Source organism: Synchiropus splendidus, chromosome 1, assembly GCF_027744825.2.
Source record: "Synchiropus splendidus isolate RoL2022-P1 chromosome 1, RoL_Sspl_1.0, whole genome shotgun sequence".
Taxonomy (NCBI): domain Eukaryota; kingdom Metazoa; phylum Chordata; class Actinopteri; order Syngnathiformes; family Callionymidae; genus Synchiropus; species Synchiropus splendidus.
Window position 1 is genome coordinate 16803393 of NC_071334.1, and position 21929 is coordinate 16825321.

At 40.9% G+C, this 21929-nt stretch overlaps 1 protein-coding gene across 3 annotated transcripts in view; it reads left to right on the forward strand.

The window, feature by feature from the left end:
- The window catches only part of ncanb (neurocan b), a 166570-nt gene that overhangs the window by 60962 nt on the left and 83679 nt on the right, over positions 1 to 21929 (forward strand). For all 3 annotated transcript variants that reach the window (XM_053847980.1, XM_053847973.1, XM_053847988.1), the window contains exons 3-6: positions 2933 to 3015; positions 13460 to 13689; positions 13802 to 13970; positions 18705 to 18879. In XM_053847980.1, the coding sequence (XP_053703955.1) occupies positions 2943 to 3015; positions 13460 to 13689; positions 13802 to 13970; positions 18705 to 18879 (647 nt within the window). In that variant the 5' untranslated portion in view covers positions 2933 to 2942. The remainder of the gene's footprint in view (positions 1 to 2932; positions 3016 to 13459; positions 13690 to 13801; positions 13971 to 18704; positions 18880 to 21929) is intronic.

The following is a 21929-nucleotide window of genomic DNA, read 5'->3' on the forward strand; positions in this document are numbered from 1 at the left end:
TAGTCTAGCACTCACAAGAAATTAAATTAATTGATATAAGTAATGTGGCTCAGTGCTGCAAATGTAATTGAAATACAAAATCTTTTTTTTTTAAACCCAAGTTGCTTTACTTTGTCTTAATGACCATTTTTTTCCAGTGAATTTGTTTTTTGCCGCCAATGTATTATGAATATATTCAGAAATCCTTTCTCCTAACATTTTTCATATATATATATAATTGTTTATTTTTTTTTTCATAATTCATTTTCTTTTTCCCCACCTGGAGTATTTGGGGATTTCTTTCAATGTATTCCCCTCTTTGCATGACAGATGAACCTTTAGTACTCAACATTCCCTCTGGCATTCTCTTCTCATCCTGTACCAGTTATCAGCTAGCAGTTGAGAAAAACTGTCCCTCCTCCTACCCTGCGACAGCCATGCACCGACCTTCACACCCTAATAACTGTTTTCAAAGGGCTTTAATCCAACAAAAGGGGCAAGTATGGCGTTCCTCGGCACCAAGCCTCCCTCTGTTTAGGGTTCATTTTCAAACGAATTTAATGCATTTCAGAATAGGCAGTCATCTTCATAACGCCATAACTGATGTTTCCTGCACCATTTTTTGTTACATGGCACATTTTTAGTCTCTCAGAAACACTCAGGGTAATACAGTCTCACATCAGCATTCGCTGTGTTGCGTGTTGCCTCACTTGCTGCACTGGCTCACTCACAGTGGTTAGGCAAATCCGCAGCTAAATTAGACAGCAGACATTTGTGTTAAACAAACATGCATGTGTGCTGGATTGTTTTTTCTATTTGTTTATTTGACGCCCCACCAAAGTGCCAAAATGAAAACCATGCAGGAGTCTGTTTTAATGCTCAACAAAATTCTCTCGTTCCTCCACATAGAGAATCTTCGCACTCGAGACTTTTGTCGTGATCCTGCCACACAAATAGACTTTACTTTATTGAACGTGATAGCGTTGAGGCCGCTTTGATACTTTTCCCACTTGACAGACTTTTCAGCATTGTATTTATAAAACTGAGAGGCCCATCGTGTTAGATTTGGTTCCTGTGACTTGCTAGTGGTTCTGCTGTTGAAAATACATCAATATGTCCCCCCACTGTGAATGATGATGCTGTGCAGGAAAACAAAAACCTTGTTCTTGTGCACACAAGTGGGTCGGTGTTTCAGTTGCTACTCCCCCGTCACAAGCTAGGATGTTTGCTGTGGGGTTTTAGACATGATTTAATGACAACACCGCTCTGGCTTTCAAAACTAAACCCTTCTAGGTGCTTGATCACTTCCATCTTTTGCTGACTTTGTCTGAGCCGAGTCTCATTAATTGACCTGCTGTAGTCATCTGCACTTGGGATTGTTGTTCATTTTATAGTGTAAACAACGAACATGAACATGAACATGAAATAGAATGTGCTTTCAAAATTCTTTGTTTAATAAAGGGAGACGGATCTTGACATCAAACCTGGAATTTAGCAAGATCATGTTTTCTCCTCTCTTTTGATGTTTTGTTTTTACAAGGCAGAATAGCATCCTCGGTCGAATGGACAGATTTTCATGTGGCAGTTTGTTGATGAAGGAGATTGTGTCTTCGCGGTAAAATATTTCAACAATTTTGCTGCTCAGTACCTGTAAAACATAAAGCACCTTCTCAGCAGAACGTACGATGCGCTGCAGTCTGCTCTTGTCCCTGGAGGTGGCGCTGTTGTACCAGGCGGTGATAGAGGAGGTGAGGGTGGACTGGATGATGGCTGTGTAGAACTCCACCAGCAACTTCGTCGGCAGTCGTAGTTTTCGTAGCTGCCTCAGGAAGAACATTCTCTGCTTGGCCTTCCTGATGAGGGACCTGATGGTTGGCTCCCATTTGAGGTCTTCAGTGATGGTGGCTCCTAGGAAGCAGAAGGAGTCCGCAATAGGAATGGGTAAACCAGCCAACATGAGAGGGAACAGAGAAACTGTTACTCTCCTGAAGTCTATGACCATCTCCACTGTTTTCTGGGCGTTGAGCTCCAGGTTGTTGTTGCTGCACCAGGACACCAGCCGCTCCACCTCCCTCCTGTAAGCCGACTCATCTCCATCTGAGATGAGCCCGATGATGGTGGTGTCATCCGCAAACTTGATCAGCTTCACGGACTGGTGGCTGGAGGTGCAGCAGTTAGTGTACAGGGAGAAGAGCCATGGGCCTCGGGATATAATTTATTTAGTATATATTGATTCATTTCGAAAGCTAAAGCACAATAATAATTGAAAATGTTGTCATTAGAGAGAGGGCGAAGGGCATTTCTGCCTAGGGTGACACCGTAGAAAAGTTAGGGAGCCACTGTGATTAACTCGCAGACAGTCTCATTTTGAGCTCCATCCGTCTGAGATACAAATGGTGAATTCAGGTTTAAGCAGTATGCAACTGCTTCTTTGTGGAACTGAGGTGGAAACAATGTTGAAGATTATTAGCCCAAGTCTTTCTCAACTTCCTCCCTGGTGAAAGCCAAGATAAATTTTATCCGCACAGAACCTGCCAAGAGACCGAACAAGCAGACAGTATTTAAAATAAGGGTTTAAATATCACAAGTTCCGTGCTCAAGTTAGGGTTGCTTTCCATTTGAAGTGTAAGGATTACAGTGAAGTTGTAACAATACATGAGAGAGATGTAACATGAGCAGAGAGAAGAATATTACATCAGCGGCGCAACCCTTTAAAGCTTTTAATTGCTGCAGCATCCTTGTGGAGCTTCAAAAGACAATTGGAGCAGCTTTACAAAAGTGTTAATTAAAACAAAGAGTCGTCTGCGCTCCATCCCGAGGCTCTTGCAGTCAAAACAGTACTCAGCATCAATGAGTCATCGCAGCCATAAGTGAGGATCAGAGAGCACAGCGAGTTGATTTTATTTTCCTTTGCATAGTCACAGTTCTCTCCCTTCCTCATGTGTGTCTCCAGGTGCCGCAGGATGTGGGGCGGACTGCCGATGGGTGGACTGCAGCCCCTGCTGGTCCTCCTACTGCTCCAGACGGCTGGCTGTGGTGAGTGGTAGTTAAGCTTTTTTTACTTTTGAGATTTGATGCTTTTGAATCAACAAGCGGAGTGGATCACTGCCCAATTATCAAATGAGATATGGATGAATCTTACCACCACCAAACCCTGTGAGATATTTTAAACTGTAAGCCCTGTTTGTTTAGTGTCCAATGTGAGTAAATGTGAAAATGTGTTTGTCCCTAAAAGCTTACCGCCGGCAGCCTTTGACAAGGGGTGAGCAATTAAATTTCTTTAGGGGCTACATTATCCACTGTGACTGCTGTGAAGGGGCTAAAAGCCAAAAGACCAACACATCCTTACATGCATGGCCTAATATATTGCTCATGGAGATGTGGACGTTTGCGTCCTCAGCTGACACTGAAGGCAGCCGTCAGTGTTGCAAGGTGACAGAACAGGACAGAAGGAAAAGAGTCTTGGATTTAACTTGATTTTTGTTTCTTTAAACAAGAAAAAAATGCTTAAAATATGTCATTTGATTTTATATTACTTTTATTTTATTTTCACTTAAAGATTGACAATATGAATCATAAATATTGGAAGTGGTGAATATTTTATTTTAGTAACATAACTGGGAAAACATCTATTTGAAGGCGCAATTGTGGCTTTTAAATATCAATATATTTTATCGCTTGGTGCTGACTTTGTGAGGGCTAAGTAAGTACAGGCAAAGGGCCGCATGTGCCCCGGGCTGCATTTCATGTACAGTCACTTTATATATAGTCATTTTAATTGTACTCCCTGGCTACCTGTTTTATTTGCCCCACTTGGTGCCAGATAGACGTTTTAAATCCGTGGGTGTTGAGAATACAGTATGTTGTTGGGTGTAGTCCAGGGCTAAACCATGGAGAAAGAAATTGACAGTTTGTCTTTGAGGTGTCATATTTTTAATCTGCATTTTATATCTCATTATTTTGCATCCTCATGACCTTGAAGGGGTTTTGTTCTTCTGAATCTCGTTGACGTTTCTTTAAATCGGTGCAGCAATCCGTCTGCTGGAACATTTCAACGTCTCAAAGCCTGGACAGGGATATGATGATGGATGAAGGGGATTCGAAACGTCGGTGGGCTTTGTATCACTAGAGGTGGATGATCTTCTCATGTGCTTTTGGAGGTGTACTTTGCAAATGAACACTCATTTCTCTTCCTCTGAGAGGGCATGAAGGTCATTAATGTCTCCTGTCTTTTGACGTCTCAGTGCTTCATTTTTTAATACCAAGTGAGACTAATAGCCAATGGGAGGGTTGTTGGGGGAGGATTTTTTGTGACAGGAGGAAGATTACATTGAGGGAGGACACCACATAGAGGAGGATTGCTTCTGTTCTTCTGCACATTTGTCATCAATGTTCTTTGCATACCTTTGCGTGTACATGTGTGTTTTGAACTCTGAAATTTGGTGAAAAAGGTCTATGACATGATACCTGACTTTCGTGAATGCGACACCTAGAGAGATCTGTAGCAAAAATGTTGTGACAAGATGTCAGAAAAGGGTGAAAGGAGTATCTGAGATGGTGTATGTCGGGCAGCTGCCAAAGCTGTCAACTGGGAGACTCGATCTAAGAAGCAAATGACTGTGGAGAATGGAGCACAGCATAAATAAGGAGCTGAACTGAGAAAAGATGACAGAGATCATAAGGAAAAGAAAATAGAGCGGAGAGAAGCATTAGCTGAAGGATGAGTGCAATAAAAGAGAAGATAAACTTCTGGATCGCTGATACGCAGAGACAATCTAGAAAATGTCAGCATTGATCTTTCATTGGATAATGCACTGTATTATCAAGCCACTCAAATTAAACTTGAAATATTACACACTGAGTGTCCAAGCGTAGCTGGAATTTTTAGTGTGTCGCTGCCTTATTCTAGATTTCTGAAGAAACCTGAAGGACTGCAGCTCCAGCACAGTAAAACTGAGCCTTGCCAAATATTGGTCTCTTGATTTAATTTTTACAACACACGGCTCATCTTTAGCTCTGCCATGAGACTGAGAAGCCACCAGCAAAGTTCTGATCCATTTTGATCCATTGTGGTGCCTCTGGAGTGGACTCACAATATTTCTCTCTGTGCTCCTTAATGAGGAGACAGTCCAATTAGACACCCTTTTTGTCAGTTCATCCCTTTTTCTGTCTCATTAGAAACCATATGCTTTTGAAAAAAATACTCCAAGTAAAAAAAAATGTCTTGAAACTAAACACAAGGTCAAATGCCTTTGGTCATTTCTCAAGTGTGTAAAAAAGCAATTTACCAAAATGGTGTCATAAACAACCACATGCAAAAAGTGCATTAGTTTTGGAAGTTGGAGCTTCAAATTCACACTGGTATTTCTCACACAAAATAAAAACAAGCCAATTTGGGACTGTCACTAGCATCTGAGTGGTTTGTTAATTTAGGGAAATGTTTTGAGTGCCTTCTCAACTGTGAGTTTTTTGGGCTTCAGTGATGATTAGTTAAGGTCATCTGGCATCTGCATCATCCACCTGTTCCTCATGATCATGGTCTTAATCACGGCCGCATGAGAGCTTTCTGGGTTCTCAGGCAGCCTGGGTGAATTTGAATTATTTGTTTCCTCTGTGTACTCAGTGTCCACAAACATTCAGAGGACATTCTGAGATGACAATGGTGTGTTTGTGAGCAGTAGTCTCTCTCATGGTCCCTGTGATGGACCAGAGATCGGTTTGACGCCTCTTTGTTGCTGGGGTCAATACAATACCCCACTGACCATGTACTGTAAAAGGATGAAGCTGTAGAAATTAGCTATGGAAAGGGTTTTTGCCATCAAAATGAGGGTGTTTGCAGATGATATGGTTGTGTTAAATTAGTCACTGTGAGACTGGTAATCTGTGATGCTGTCTACATATTACTTTACCTAACTAAAAAAAACACCTGTGGCAAAACAACAGAAGCAATAAAATGAAAAGTACAATCGATATAAATCTAATTCCATGGTTGTCGATTTGAAGTTACATTAAAAAACTTTCACAAGAGATTTGGAATTGAGTTACTCCGAATGAAAGAGTTTCTAAAGTGCATGAAGCAGATCTAGGGTGAATGAATATATGAAAGGATCCTCAGTCAGCACTGACTAAAAGTCGCCCTGAGAGTGAAGTGTGGGAGTCACTGAACTTGTGCTCCAATGACCTCGTGGTTAAGCAGCAGGATGAATGAATGAGTGAGTACTTCTCTCCTGTGTCCTCTCTCTTGTTTGACCCAGACGGTAACGTGAGGCTTTCATATTATTATCCTGAAACCACTTTTGCATGACAGAAAAGTGGGCACATCGTTTTGCCAGAGCATATTTATGGGGATAAACATGATCAGCTACATGCAAGAAGAAGAGGATGGCAAGCTTGTGTGGAGCAGCGGCTGGTTGAGAGGATAATAGACAGTGGGAGTAGCGCACAGACACTAATTAGAGCAGAGATTAACTCCACAAATGCATTAGTCAGACGAGGGAAAAAGCTGGAACTGAATGTTCCAGCAGTGGCCCTGACACTTGTTCCCACTTGAGATTTTTGTTTATTACGTTCTGACATTTTATTACTCTGGCGTTGTGGTTTTAGTAGTCATTTCAAACAAGGATCTGTATGTGCCCATTTCCTTTTCCGACCTCAGCGGAGCTCTGTGAAGAGAGCAGCTGATACCAAGTGAAATGAACTGGAAGTAAAGAAGGGTGTAATTATGGTGTTAAAAGTGTTCAATTGGTACTTTTCCGACTAATTATTTCCAATTTAGTGAAAGTATACACTAATTGCGAGACTTTTTTGGTCAGTGCGCTCAGGTCAACCGGGTTTTTTTTTTCTTTTTGAAGCAAGGAAGCTGCCAGACTTGCTGAGGCGTCATTTCACACTTTCTTAATCATATAAGTTGCAAAGAAATAAACCTCTGTTTTGAAGGGAGGTGACATGGATAGTGGTAAGGGAAGTGGTGTCAAGCCTGTTCACCGACTACTTGATATATTAATGTAACGTGTGGAATAGACAAAGGTAAATTAAAGGTAAAACCTTGTTACACATCTTAACCTGGCTCATTGGGTCATGTGTTGTTTTTATTTTTATTTTTTCCTTTGTTCTAGTAGCAGGTCTGCGCGTCTCCATTTGACGACAAGTATTCCATCCGGAACTTAGTTTCAGTTTCGCTCCTATATCATGATGCAGTGGACACATGATGGGGAAAAAAAAAAGTTTCAAGTCGCATGTAGAGATTCTGCAGTGATTCTCTTGATGCCGTCTGTCATGGAGGATTTAGAATGTGTTGAAGAAAATCCGCACTGGCTACTTCAGTGCGAACGTCAAGGGTTCTCAAGAGGAATAAGTGGAATGAGGAGAACAAGTAGCCAGCAGTGCAAGGTCTGAGGACGTGATCTCAGGGTGATGCAAATCCTTTCAGTGCCTCTGTGGAGGTGATCATAGATTTCCTCACACCGTTTGTACCAGCCCCTCTCAATACAAAATACAAAACCACAAGGAAAAACAGGAACTGTGATGATCCCAGTGGTCAACTACAATTGAAGTACGAACACAATCTGCAATGTTTTTCAATATGATTCCAACCCCACAGCATTGAAGATATCTATCTTTAGTTATGGTGCTGTGAGTTAGAAATTGATCAGCTCTCAATAAGCAAAGGGATGTGAGGTTGGTATTGATCTTTATCACACAAAATTCCTGCATTTGTGACCCCCATATTCCAACCAATGTTTTAGAACTGTCAACCTCAAATCAGCTTTAAAATCACCAGTGTCAAATTTGCAATAAAAACAAGGTAACCTTGCCTTGCATTTTACAGTAAAAAAAAGCCCTTAGTGCCCACCCAGTGTGCTCTCCCATCCAAGTGCCAGACACATAAAGGGCCATCCGACTGTGTTTAATAATTCTGGAGCACCACTAAAGTGAAGACAGATGGGCCTACGGTGATGATCTTGTAGACACCACTGTGAAGCAGCAGAAAGAAAATAGGGGGATTCAAGTTTTATATCGACAAGCTGTTTAAAGTCGGGCCTTGGGGAGAGGTTGCAAGGCGTGACCTCGAACACTTTGTCCTTCCGACATTTATAAAGAGCAAGACAGATCAGTGAAGTTTCTCTGGCATACATTGTAAAAGTCCAAGATTATAATAGTGTTGCATCAATATTATTGAATTGTGTGTGAGTGATGCGGATGAAATTGAAGTCATGTCATGGAAAGAAACCTTTTTTGTGAAGGCAGTGCGTGGTCTCACACCAAAGAATATCTGACACAGTCGAATTGCTAGATCATGTGAAATCAACACAACAAAAGTTGTCTTAGAGTTCTTCTATCATCTGAACTGCCAGTTCCCCTGGGGTGGGGGTAAATCTCTAGTCAATGTTCCAGCGCTGTGAAAAAGATCTGTCTTCAACTCCTCCACTAACTTGCCTCACACTTCATATTTTTCACTAATGTGTTTTCTGCTTTCCTCATCACAACTTTAAAACGGTGTTGTTGTACAGTTCTGCAGAAATTAAAACGTGGATGGCTTTCTTCTGCTCAAGCATGAATACAGAAAGAGACACAGATAGAACAACAAAAATCTCTTTTAATGCTAAATCCGTGCCAACGAGCGAAAAGGTGTGTGAAACATTTGACTTTTTGATTTTCATTGTGTAATACATCAAAAATATATTGAAAACTGCTTATATCATCTGAAGTTTAGCTATTTCTCTCCTGTGCCTGTGCAGAGACTGTTAGTTGCCTTTGAAACTGTATCCAAGAGATTCCTGACTGTTCCTTCTGCTCTTTTGTAAGAAACGTAACAAATTCATCTCCATGACATGTCATAGCTTTCATCATAGAAAGAAACAATTCTACATTATTTTTCTTTTCACTGTCAAGGATTTTAATTCTGTAGCCTTTATGGTGCTGCATGGTGGGGCAGTGGTTTGCGCTGAGGCCTCTTAAGCTGAATCCTGTTTTTGGCAACTCTCTGTAAAAACCATGGGTTCTTCTTGTGAGGAATTTGCCTGGTCTCCTCACCCTGGTGTTGGTTTGCTCTGGGCGCTCCAGTTTCCTCCCACACCCTAAACCTTCAGTACATGAGTTTGTTTGATGACTCTGAATTGCAGTTGTGAGTGAGGGGCTGTCATTCACTACAGTCTCAAACCTTGGCTGCACCTCCCGCAACCTTAATCAGGGAACAAACACAAGATGATAAATTGTCTTTGTACAGTCAAGTACTTGAATCCTTTTATGTTGATGTTTTCACAAGTCATCCTGATTCAATTGAAAAATGTCTTTTTATTATCAGCATGTGATCCCATTAACTACATTTCAACCAGAGTATAAAGGCTGAGGAAGATGAGCTTGTGTGTGGTTGACTAGGCTTGAACCATGATGAGAATGAAGTATTTGAATCCTGATGAACGACAACACGCATGAAAGTGTATTTGTTTGAACTGTTACAGTTGCTGTAGTTATGTTGTAGTTATATTTTATTTTTATTGTATTTATTTATTACCAAAACCTACATAATTACAGCTGAAATGTCAATTTCTGCATCAAAATATGAATTTGTAATAATAAGTCAATTTCAAAATAACGCACATCTGTCTTGGTTTAAGTTTCTCCCCGAACTTCTGTGACTGTTTATTTCAAATAGCAATATGTACCAACAACAGACTTGTTTAGCTTACGGTAGTGATAACAGTTCTATCTAAATGCAGATGTGAAATTGAAGCCGCGCCGCAACCTCCGCGTGTTTTGCTGTGATTACCACCAAGAACTAAACTTTGTTTTCTTTTTGCTTTCATCACAGTATAATTCAGGAGTTTCAGCAGGGGGTCTGGCATTAACTCAGTATTTGTGTCCAAATCGCATCCTCAGCACCAACACAAAAACAGACATTTGTGTAAATAGTGAAGACCGACGGTGCAGAGTTAGAAAAGAGAATATGAATGAGAACGTGACTGTTAAGCCTACTTGGCGCCTTTTGCGGTGCTGGTTTGCAATTGGCAGCAGAGAAGTATAATGTTTCCCAAATGGTGCTGGCACGTGGATGAAACATTATTGATGCCTCATAGCTGGAGACAGAATTGGTTTCAAGCGCAGTCTGAGCTCTGCGGTTGAGCAGAAGCTGTTTGGTAGTCTTGAGGGACTGCACTTTATCTCACGTGTGTATGTTTGGTGTAAACAAAGAACAGAGCCAAAGCCTCCAGGGGCAAGAAGCAAAGATAGAAAGAAAGTGACTGGAATGTGATCAACTCTCGAGAAAGACGTTTTTTTTTTCCTTCAGAGAACCCAAATAATCGTTGCCTACACGTTAGTGAATATTCCACAAGCAATTATTTTTAGCCATAAATTGTTAGCAAAATTGGTCAGAATTTATTTGTCTCACTGAAATATCATCAAGGAGGCAGAGGACCATGAATGTGTTAAAAAATAAATAAGAAGATAAGCAAGCATTATGTGGGGAGTAAAGTCTCACATAATGTAATGCACTAAAATGCAGCAAAACTAAAATCAGTAAATGTCAGTGTTGATTTTATTCTGAAGATTCTGGGGTAAAAAAATGATGATGATGTTGATGCTCTTGTTCTGTGCTGCAGTTTTGGTTGCTTACCCCTAGAAACAAAGTTTATTCAAGTGTACTATGAGTATACTTATTTTATACTAAAACTGAGGAAGTGTACATGAATTTTACTTTTGAAATACGTAAAAGTAGCATGCAGACGTGCACTTATATTCAAGTGTACTTAATAAAGTTAACTTCAAGTTTACTACTGTTTCTTAGGGATTTCAAGTACAGTGGTACCTCGGTTCTCGAGCCACAATCCATTCCAGACGGCCGTTCGAGATTGTTTGATTTGTTCGAAATCTGAATCGATTTTTCCCATTACAATAAATGGAAAAAGAAATCATGCGTTCCAAGCCTTAAAATAGTCTTTTGTAGGAGTGAATGTAGAGTGTCTGCTGCAGGTGTGCTGTTCGTCTATGTGTGTGGCCACTGCATGTGGGAGGGGTTGCCGAGTGAGTGACGTCTCTCCAGAAGTGAAGAGGTGCCCGGTGCGTGTCCAGCTCTGAATGTGCGCTTCTGTGCAGTTTGGCTGTGACAAAGTCATAAACCAAGTAACGCTCTGTCCGAGACTCGCCTCATCCCTGTCTGAGCTCCAGCAGACAACAGTCACACACTCTACCACGGTCCAGTGTGGAGACAGGAAAGGTTTTACACCTCAATATGAAGAAAAAACAGTCAGTAAATGTAGCGGGACACGTCTGCATACAGAGGCTTCGTTATACACAATAACAAAACGCGTTGTGGGTCAGCTGATCGGTCCGTGCATGTTATGTTTTTTCAGGCTTTTTTGGGGACGTTCGAGTTCTGGATTCTTGTTCAAAATCAGATGCAAAAAAATTAAAACTGCGATTTGTTCGAAGTCTGGGACGTTCGAAAACCGAGGTTCCACTGTATATTATTCAGGCGATCCAGAAGCAAACTGTGCTAAGGATCATGGGAGTGGGTGAATGGGGGCAGAATACAGACATTATTATTGTCATTATTGCTGGATACTTTTGCTCTGACATTGTTTTGCTCTCATCTTATAGTTTTTAATTAGGGCTTTCATTGAATTACTAAATAACTGTTAGTCACTGTGAGTGTGAATCTCTGCCGTCAACGATAGTTGGTATGTATAGCCATATGTAGACATTAGGCGATGAGCTTGGACGGTAGGCACATCGCCGCTTGTATATGTCTGGGAGGTGAGTAGTTTAAATATCAGGTTTTGTTCAAAGTGTGACTCTGATCGAATGAAAAAACGGCCTTCATATCCAACAATAAGTGGTGAAGCCTGTGTGGCTTGGTCTACAGATGAGATGATATACAGTACATGCATTCTATACACCTAATCCTCCCCTGATTTGAATATGGGTTTTGTCTGCACAGAAAATGAACAACAGTGTGGGTTCATTTTAACCATTCCATGTTAAACACATGTTCAAAGGACCCTTGGCAAAATGAAATGCCCACTTGTAATTTGTACTCAGAATGAAAGTCAGCGACTAGTACTTGAGGTGGTTAGGAAAGTCTGGGAGTAATGTTCAAGTGTGTCTTAAGTGACCGTGAGAGTTGTTCCAGCAGACCGTAGTGAGTTGTGGGTAGAATTCACAGAAATAGAATATGTGGAAACGTACAGCAGGAGCAATGGGATCAATCACCTCTTCCTTCAACAGCTCCAAGATTTAAATCACTCCCTTTTGCTCTCTTTGTAAATTCTTTCTTCTATTTATCTGCGTTCTCTTCTTTTGATATGGTTGAGTAAATAATGTTTTGACGTCACATTTTTCCTTTCTTTTGACTTCAAACCAGCATTTTATGGATCACTATAATACCAATTTAACTTGCACAAGTCTCTGTCGAAGGATGCAATGGAGTGAAAAGAGCTATTATCATAAGTGTGAAGAGGGATTTGGACGAATGACTATGCATCTGACGGAGCGATTTGTGTATCAGACATCATAGTGGGAGTCGAGCTATTGCTTCTGAGGTCACACAAATCACTTGATACATTAAGCATCACCATACCATGCTTGAGTGTGTATATATACAGTACATCGACACTAGTTTTTCTTCCACTAACACGGTAAATAGCCAAATAGCCAGGTTTTCCCGGCATTAAAATCTCACTGTTATCCTAGTTATCCTATGTTGGCAACAAAGGCGCCTGCTGTTGTATTTTTGTCTTGTTTTTGTGTGGAAATGCTGGACTCACAGTGATGCCCTTGCATGACTGGACTCACTGTCCATTGTTGGGCATTTGTTTGTTTCATTTGTTTATTTAAGTAAGCCTTTTTTTTAGGTATTGTGTTTAGCCAAAGGATTTGAGCTGGAGTATTCTGGTCTTATTCCCTGTAGTCAGTACCATCGAATTTTGTTCACCTATTCTATTCGTACAGAAAAGAAGTTGAAGGAATGAATGGTGGCTTATGAAACATGCTTACGCTTTGATAGTTATGATAAAGTCATTGCAGTGAGACAATGGGCAGGTGTGTCTGTGGTGCCAGGCCTGTAACACGTTGAAGTTGCTTATCACAGTCACAGTAGGTTGCCGTTTTCCCACATTAAAAAAATAAAAGTCAGGAGTGTTCAGATATGTTGATGTGTTTCCTTGCTTCAAAAACACAACTTCAAATTTGAAGAGTCACATGAGGAGGTATTAATGATACCACAACAAAGGTGCTTTCATGTTTAGGAAAAAAGTCAAATGTAAAAGGGAGAAGTCTCTCACACCACTCAGACAAACCATGGTCTAATAGGTGCTTGATCAATAGTCAAATGAGCACTACAAAATCATTTTAACAAGTGTTTACACGTGTTGCTCTGTGTCACCCAACCAGCTATGTTGTATCTATTTCACTGAATGAGAAATCAATGGATGCAATGTTATTTACTTTGTAACTCCAGCCTCCTCCTCTTGCCTCTTCTCAGGCATAACAAATGCTGACACGGTGGTGAATATGCGGAAGGTGACCCATAAGACCATAAGTGAAGAGCTGTCCAAAACAGTTCTGCTCCCCTGCCTCTTCACTCTCCGCCCGGGGGCTGGGTCATCCCCAGAGCCCCCACGGATTAAATGGACCAAGGTTTGGGGCCAAAGAGGCTCAGATGGCCTGCAGAAAGAGCAATCTGTCCTGGTGGCTAAAGACAATGTTGTCAAGGTACACTTCTTCCCCACAGGCCAGCATCTGCATGACTTTCTCTTTTCTTTGTTGTTAACACACACGGGATGTAATTTTTAAATCATCTCCCTTGCTACGACTTTCCCCTCAGGTGAAAAAAGCTTTCCAGGGCCGCGTAACTCTACCTGGTTACAACGGAAACCGATACAACGCCAGCCTGTCGATCACTGGGCTGCGCTCCAGCGACTCTGGACTTTACCGCTGTGAGGTGGTGGTTGGCATCAATGATGAACAGGACACAGTTCCTCTGGAGGTCACAGGTAAATTTAGCAGCACCATGGATGTAGATGTTTAAGTCATCGAGAAGAAAGATGAAAATCATAAACAGCTATAAAGATTCAGCCATGAATCATACAAAGTGAACAACGCTGTTGGTTGAGGATCATAGAAGTAGGTGTTGATAATTTGGGTTTTTGTTGTTAATTAAGGGGAACAGTTAACTGCCCATCCCATCCGAATCTTAACAGGCGGGACACTGCCACTCACTGTGCTGCTGAGGGCATTTTCAGTGTGTCGGGAAATGATTTATGAACTTAGACATCAGTTTCTTGTGTCATCTCAGTTGTGTCTTTATTACCTGCCCCACTTTCACTTTGTTTGTTTCTCAATGACTTAAAAAAAGAGTTGAATTATTTTCACATTCAATTTCCAGGATTCGCTTGAAAGCGTTTTGACTTTGCTGGTGTTCTGGACTTACATGTCACTTTTGGAAGTGCTCAACGCTGCTACTCACACACCCAGCAAGAAAAAAAAGTACCTTTTAAAACAATCAGTTCACTGAAATAAATCAGCTTTCATGTGTTTGTGGTGACTAAATGCGTTATTGTACATACGTCTGACATTGTTAAGTTTGCTCAGTAATGCTTTGTAGAGATGTCCTGTGCATGGCCAAATAATGATTCATAAAATCCCCAATATAAACCATGAAATATAAAAAATTAATTCCCCCTCTAAACTTCTGTTTACACCCAAAACTGAAATTACACCACTACTTTATTAATTCACATCAAGTATGTCATCAGAAGATTGACAAAACAATTACTGCCCTGGCTTTATTTAGAAATTTGCTGTTGGCATCTGGCTGTGTTGTTATAATAATAATTAAGTATGTGAGCTGCAGGGCAGTCATTAGTGTCTTTCCAGGGGACTCACTGAAAATTATTTATTTTGCTACGAGGACCAGGGATATATACAAAATCATTTGCCACGTTACAGTCAACATATGCCTCAAAGCCAAACAAACAACTTCACTGAACATGGGTTTTGCCTCATTGTGTCCAACTCAGATTGACACAAACACCTTTTCTATAGACAGACTTTGGTTCTGTCCTGAAGTGGGGATACGATAATAACACCAACTTTGTTATTGATTTGGGAACCAATACATATGATTTCTGCTATGTTACATTTGGAACTACACATTGGTCATCCTGCATCACAGTGACAAATCAGCTCCTGTTACAGTGTCCTGTTTGGAATATAATATAGTTTTCATTAGTTTTGTTTCATTTTATCTTCCATAGAATGTTCTCTGGCACCATTTTTTCTTTTCTGTTCACTTCCATTTTGTTTTCAGTAATGCACTCTGATGCTAAGAAAAAGTACTTGCTTTTACTAGCTTTTACATTGTGACACTGGCTCATTTCTGTCCTTATTATTTAATGAAATCTAACAGACTCTTCGAAAAGGGGACATGAGGGAGAGTGGAAATGCGGGAAGATTTTTGTACCGATGGCACCATGTCAGTTGTCTATATCAAATCACGACACTCACATCACTGGTGATGCTGAGCCAGTAGGCTGGCAGTAAAAATATTATTAACTGTCCTAATTGGTTGTGAATCATGGCGCAGTATTTGTTGAGGTTTGTTGCATCTGTTCGCACCAAAGCAAACTGGATTCATGCATGCACATCGGCAACCGCACAGGCACATGGTGGCAGGAACAGACTGTCGCTTATGAGTTGACCTTTCCCATTTGAGAGCCCTTGTGTGAGTTGACCGTTAATGTTATCAACATCAGCTGGTTTAAAAAAATCCAATTTGAACAGTGCTCAAGGCTCTGATGGCAAATAATTCTGTTCAAACATTGCACTTTTTTTTTCTTCCTGCACTTGATCTTTGCCATGTGCACTACCTTTGCTAATATTTCACCAGATGGTAAAGCCTGACAGGATGAGGGTCATTTCTCCCCGGTGCTTCATCTGAACCCATGTTAATCGAAATATTGTTATTGCAAAATTAACAAATACACCGTTTCCTTACCTATATTCAGATCATACAAAAGAAGTGTGTGGTTGGCGTAATCCCCTCAATTGCATATGCCACTAAAGACTTCCCAGACTCTCTCAATACAAGACCTTTTATGTTTTGAGAACGTTGTCCAAAGATGCCTCAGAGACTCTGCTCTCTGTCTTGGACAATCGATTAACATGCTACAAAAAAAAAAAACGTTCCTTCAGAGTGAATCCAATTATCCAGCTGGTGAGGAGTAGCCATCTCCAGGGTGCAGTCTTAATTGGCAGGGGGGGAACATGAAAACATGGCCGACCAACTTTACTCTCACACCATTTCCTCTGTGGGTTAATTTTATTAACCTGATACTCCTTGGCTACGTCAATATCATATCAATGCAGATGGCACATCACACAGAAGAATCCTACCGTCGGCCCTCCAGAGGGACATGTTTTTTCCTTTTTTTTTCCGTTGCCCCTCCCTCCTTACTCTCGCACATTCACTCTTAGTCTCGGCTTTGTGAGCAGCTTGGATGTTTCTCGCTGCACATATTGACTGGTCAATTGTCCGTGTCTCACCAATTATACCAGGGTGATATTGATCGCGTGTGTCAGCCTCTGTTTCAAGATATTTGGCTTTAACTGGCTCAGAAACTGTAGACCAGGAGAGCAGTTTCACGGTAATTCCAGCTGTGTTATTTTTTTTCCTTTAAGAAATATAGTATCGGATAATAACAGTGTCATCAAGACTTGTTGGAGCTGTCAGTTGACTGTTGACACACAGAACAACCCAATTGTCCATCAAATATGAACAGACGTTTAATAGAATTGTGATGTTGATGGTAATGATTGATCTCTGTAAATTAATCTAATATCTACCTTGTAATCAATTACATTCAATGAATTGAATTGCAACGCCACTAGTTCCGGAGTGGGGGCCACATTATGTACCGTCACTGATGTGAGGGGCTTCCAAGCCGAAACAGAAGACAGACAGAAGGGAAACAAAAGAGTCTGAAGTTAAACTTACATTTTATGGCTGATTATGATAAAACAAGGACAAAAAGGAGGGAAATGTCATTCCACCATGACTTCAACTATGTTATTTGTTTTCCATATCATTTGATTTTAGGTGCACTTAATTGAAAAAGAAAGATATCTTGGCAAGCACTTTGTTCTGAGGCTGATTTTCATGTTTTTGTGGTGTATTGCATTGATTTATTTTCAGGGAGAAGAAACACTGTGGAAAATGAACATTGCCCTTGAAAGAAAACAAGCCTTTTTAATGTATCATTTCAATGTGATTGTCAATAGTTATGGGGAAAAAAAGCAGTGGGTGAAGAAAGTAAATTAAGATGTGACAGGACTTGGAAGAACCATTGTTGGTTTTTTATTACCATCTTCTTCTTTTTTCAACTCTCGGAGTGTGGCAAAGACTCTCAAATGATTTATGTTAGTGTAGTTGCAGCAGGGCAGGAATATATGTACTTCACAACCGATGATTGTGATTCAGGGTAGTTAAAGAGATCCAGAGCCGTCAGAGTCTCCTCCAGGTCTTTATTAAAAGAAGCATATAGGTCCAGAGCCTGTGCCACCTCCTGCCATTCTCAAGTATTTTGGCAGCAATTCCAAAAACAAAGCTATATTGTAGGTTACACCAGCCACTGTCTTGACTACCTTTGTACTACATTGAAAAAAAAAATCTGGACATGATTGATGAGTCACAAACATACATGGGGTCACCACTCCCTGCCTTTGCCTGCGGTGCTTAAGTTCAAATTGCAGGCGGCTCTCCATCTCACAGGAATCTCTGTCACCCTCCCTGACAAAGCCAGCTAAGATAAAGGCCCTGGCTCAGTCTTCAAACGCCCACCAGCTTTTATGTGACTACCGTCTCCTCCAGGGAGCACCGCTGTGTGAACGGCAGGCAGAGGTGGGAGGTGAGGGAACATTAGACGGACACTTCTAAAGCGATTCCGTTCTCATTTAAGTGGGGTATTTGCTCCTTTTCGCCTTTGCAGCTCAGGGAATTGTGTCTCAATGTGTCCCCAGTTTCATTTCTTTTACCTTTCTGATGTGTTCCTCTGGCTTTCTAAGTTCTTGCCCTTTCATTTGCCCTCCAAATGTTCAATATGCCGCCAGCTTCCGACCTTCAAGTTCTGGACAATCGAATAACTTCTCATATTAACAATATTCATTTATTGTTGCAAGATGATGACATCTTCTGTATATGAGTAACTGCAGACCACGTCTATGCTTCTCACCATATGATCACGCTCCCAAAGAGTCACTCTCAATGCAGAAAAGCACCAACGTGTTTGTTCCGTTATCTGGAGAAACTACATGCATTAGAGCTTGTCTTTCAACCTTGGCTCAGATTGCATCATTGATGTTTTTATTAATATCTTCTACTGGGTACTGCCTTTTGCCTGCATCGCCCAAATTGTACAAAAACAAAAAACGCTGCAGTGTTAATTGCCTCACCTCCCCTTCATTACCGTGAAAATGATAGTGCTGTGTTTGCGGTAAACAATACTGCTGCTTGTTGATCACTTTTCTTTTCATATAAACAAGTGACAGGTGGATACAGCTGGCTCTTTCATGCACATCCAGAGCCTGATACCATTTTTTTCTCCCAACGCAGATGTTTGGACATAATGATGTCTGAAGGGCTCGGTCATGTTTTCATGGTCCAAGGTTGCAGGCCAGAGACATTAGAGTGACTCAGGACCTAATGGTCATGTTTCTACTTTTATCTCCAGGAGTGGTGTTTCACTACCGCGCCCCTCATGACCGCTACGCTCTGTCCTTTGCTGATGCCAAGAGGGTGTGTTTGGAAAATTCGGCCATCATTGCAACGCCAAGTCAGCTGCTGGCCACGTTTGCCGACGGATATGACAACTGTGATGCAGGGTGGTTGTCGGATCAGACTGTACGGTACGTTTGATTCTTTCATGACAAGAACGCATACACAATAACAATGTCTGGTAGAAGACAAAATTGTGATCATCAGCTTCATACCTGAATGGACATTTGTTCCGTCATTTCATGACGAACATAATCGTTGGTCCAGGACTAGTTCCCTGAAATTCTATTGTGCCTTGCCCATAAGGGTTGTGATCAACAGAACTTGGAGCATGTGAGGTGGGTTGGAAAGAGGAATAGAAACAAGACACATGGGCTAATCCTGCAGTGATGAAATACATGAAGTGAGATTGTTTAGTAAACCTCATGTTTTGTGCTTGTGGTCTTGACATTCCCTTGACAGTTATAAATCATTGTCAAAAAATGCTGTCCAGAAGATACCTGGCTTGGTTTCTGATGAGCAGAGCCACGGACATGTACCCGATACCACACCATGTCTAGACTGTGTGTTAGACAGTAGGTATGACTTCAGCATGACCGGGCTGGAAACCAAATTGGATAGAAGATGGCCTCATGCTGCCGATCACCAATACCTATCAACTAGAGTGCGGATCACCAGTGCCGATCACATGGATTGGATACCCATTTGTTCTCCAAATGTGGTTTTGAGTGCTACACTGTCTGGTGGAGCTGTGGCAGAGCGAGCACCTACCGGGGCTGCAAGTAAACAATCACTCAGTAGAAGCTTGATGTCCTCCACCACTGTGAAAAGGCTGGTCTCGACAGACTGCATGCTGCAACAAGTGGTCAGCCTTTGTGATCAGCAGTGAATAGCTGTGATCGACTCATACTGATCACATGCTTTTTCGTTGAATTTAGATGATCATAATTGATCACAATCGATCGATTGGAGCATCACTAATTTAAAGGGAATTATTGACTTGAACTTCAAACTTCTTGAAGATTGTGTGGAACACACACAAGCGTCATGCAACATGTCATGGCACTTCGCACTGTCAAATGGTAAAACATGTAGTCAGACATCGCGTTGACATTTTGGCCCAACGCAACCATGAATAGATCATATTGCAACTTACACCAGGCCTGTGACATGAATACTTCAATAATACTACAATATCTGGAATTCGAGGTCTGCAAGTTTATGGTATGTCGGCCACTTCTCATAACAGGAGTCAAAATTGAAACATGGTATGTTGAAAAATTCAATAAATATACAAACAAAAACAAGCCAACAAATCCTGTTTGGTGACTTAGACCCTAGTTTTTTACATTTATTTTTTCGATTGACTTTAACTCTAGTAGTGACACTTATCAATTTGAGAGAGACAACCTGAAAAACCAAAAATCTTTTTGTCCCACTTTGCAATGCAATGAAAACTCTAATAGAAGCTCAATTTTGATCACAAGATCACTCTTGAACACATGAATCTACCAATGCATCCCAAGCATATCCAGAATTAGAGAAGCAGTAATTAAAATATTCAAGCAACAGGAACTTACAGTGGGAAGTATTTCTCTGTTGTCCAAAATCAGTTAGTTGCCATAGCAACATTTGAGCACTTAAGTGGGGCTGTTTTTGAATGATGAAACATGCAATTAAAATAGAAGTCTTTGTTCAGGTACTGTTTTCGCAGGAGTGTAGATAAAATGTTTGGAGATGAAAGGTAATGAACCGAGGAAACAATCATCCTGAAGTTGTATGAAAGCGGTTTTAAAGACCCTGAAAAACAGAATGTTCTTAATGATACAGGTCACTTCTTTCATGGGATTTGTTTACCGCTTGAAACAAAAAGAAGAGTGCTGCTTTTCTTACCTCAGTAGAAAGCATGTCACTCTGAAAAAGCGCCCACTGAAAGTGTTTTTGATCGTCTTGTACTCGGATGAACTCAGAAATATGCCCCATAATTGCACCTAATTGCTTGTTTGCACGCTGAAAAGGCGGCTAACCACATACGTTCCCTCTGAGCTGTCTGTCAGGCTGCTGCTTGTGGTTCAGCGTGCCATTTCCCATTAAATCCCTCTCGACATTACCAGTCAGCACTCCTCGCTGGAAAGTGTTCTTCCAAACTAAATTTTAATTTCAAATTGCTGCTGTGGCCGAGAAGATTTGCTCTTGTTCCTTCACCGGCGTCATTCGCAGCACATGCCCGCTTCTTTCTTTGGCTTCCTTTGTCCTGTTGTTTTCACTCAGGAGCTCTGTAATTGGTGCAAATCCAGGAGCCTCATACTGCACATCGGCATCCAATTAATACAGAAAAAAAAAAATACCGACATCTGCTTCAGCAGCCACTGCGCAGAAAGAGGGATGAAGCAGAGAGGAAGATGAAGAAACGCATGACTCTGCTGCCTTATTATACTCTCATGAATGATGCGCTCTATAATAAGCTCACAAGTTTATTCTTGTGTCTTTGTTCTTCCACCGTGTATTTTTATGTCAGTGTGTTCCCTTTAAATCGCACCGTGTAAGTCCCTGAATGCCCAGTGTAATTGTTTAATCGGCTTCTTTACCTTTGCCCTTCTGGAACTGCATTCGGAATCAGGATTTAAATTGTCAATTTCCTTCTGCAGCAGGGGCAGACCAGTGCTGTGAGAGGATTTCAACTTCTCTATGCTCTGTCACTGTTGGATTTTATTACAAGAGACAATTGAATTATAGCTGTCCCAGTGGTGGTTAAAATATCACTTATCGCCAAGTGTGCTGGCACAGAAGAGTGAAATATATACATATATATATATATATATTCCTGTCCACTGATCACACTGATGCACAAAACACATCACCGCTAGGATGATAACAACAACAACAAACATGGAATGGAATGAACAAAAGCAAACAAAAGCAGTCTGTTTGCTTTTTTCAGGGATGTTTTTCGCAACCCAATGGCCAGGGTTTCCACTACTCTGAATGTACTTGAAATTCTTATAAAATATAAATTCTTATACAGAGATTTCCAAGACATTAAAAGAGCTTTAGTTTAAATAAGGTTACATTAAAACTTGAATATAGACACCATCATGATGTATTATGCCATTGTCATCATTGTGTATTTTTTTACAGTCCCACCAATATGGCCAAATTATTCACATACAGGTGATGCTAC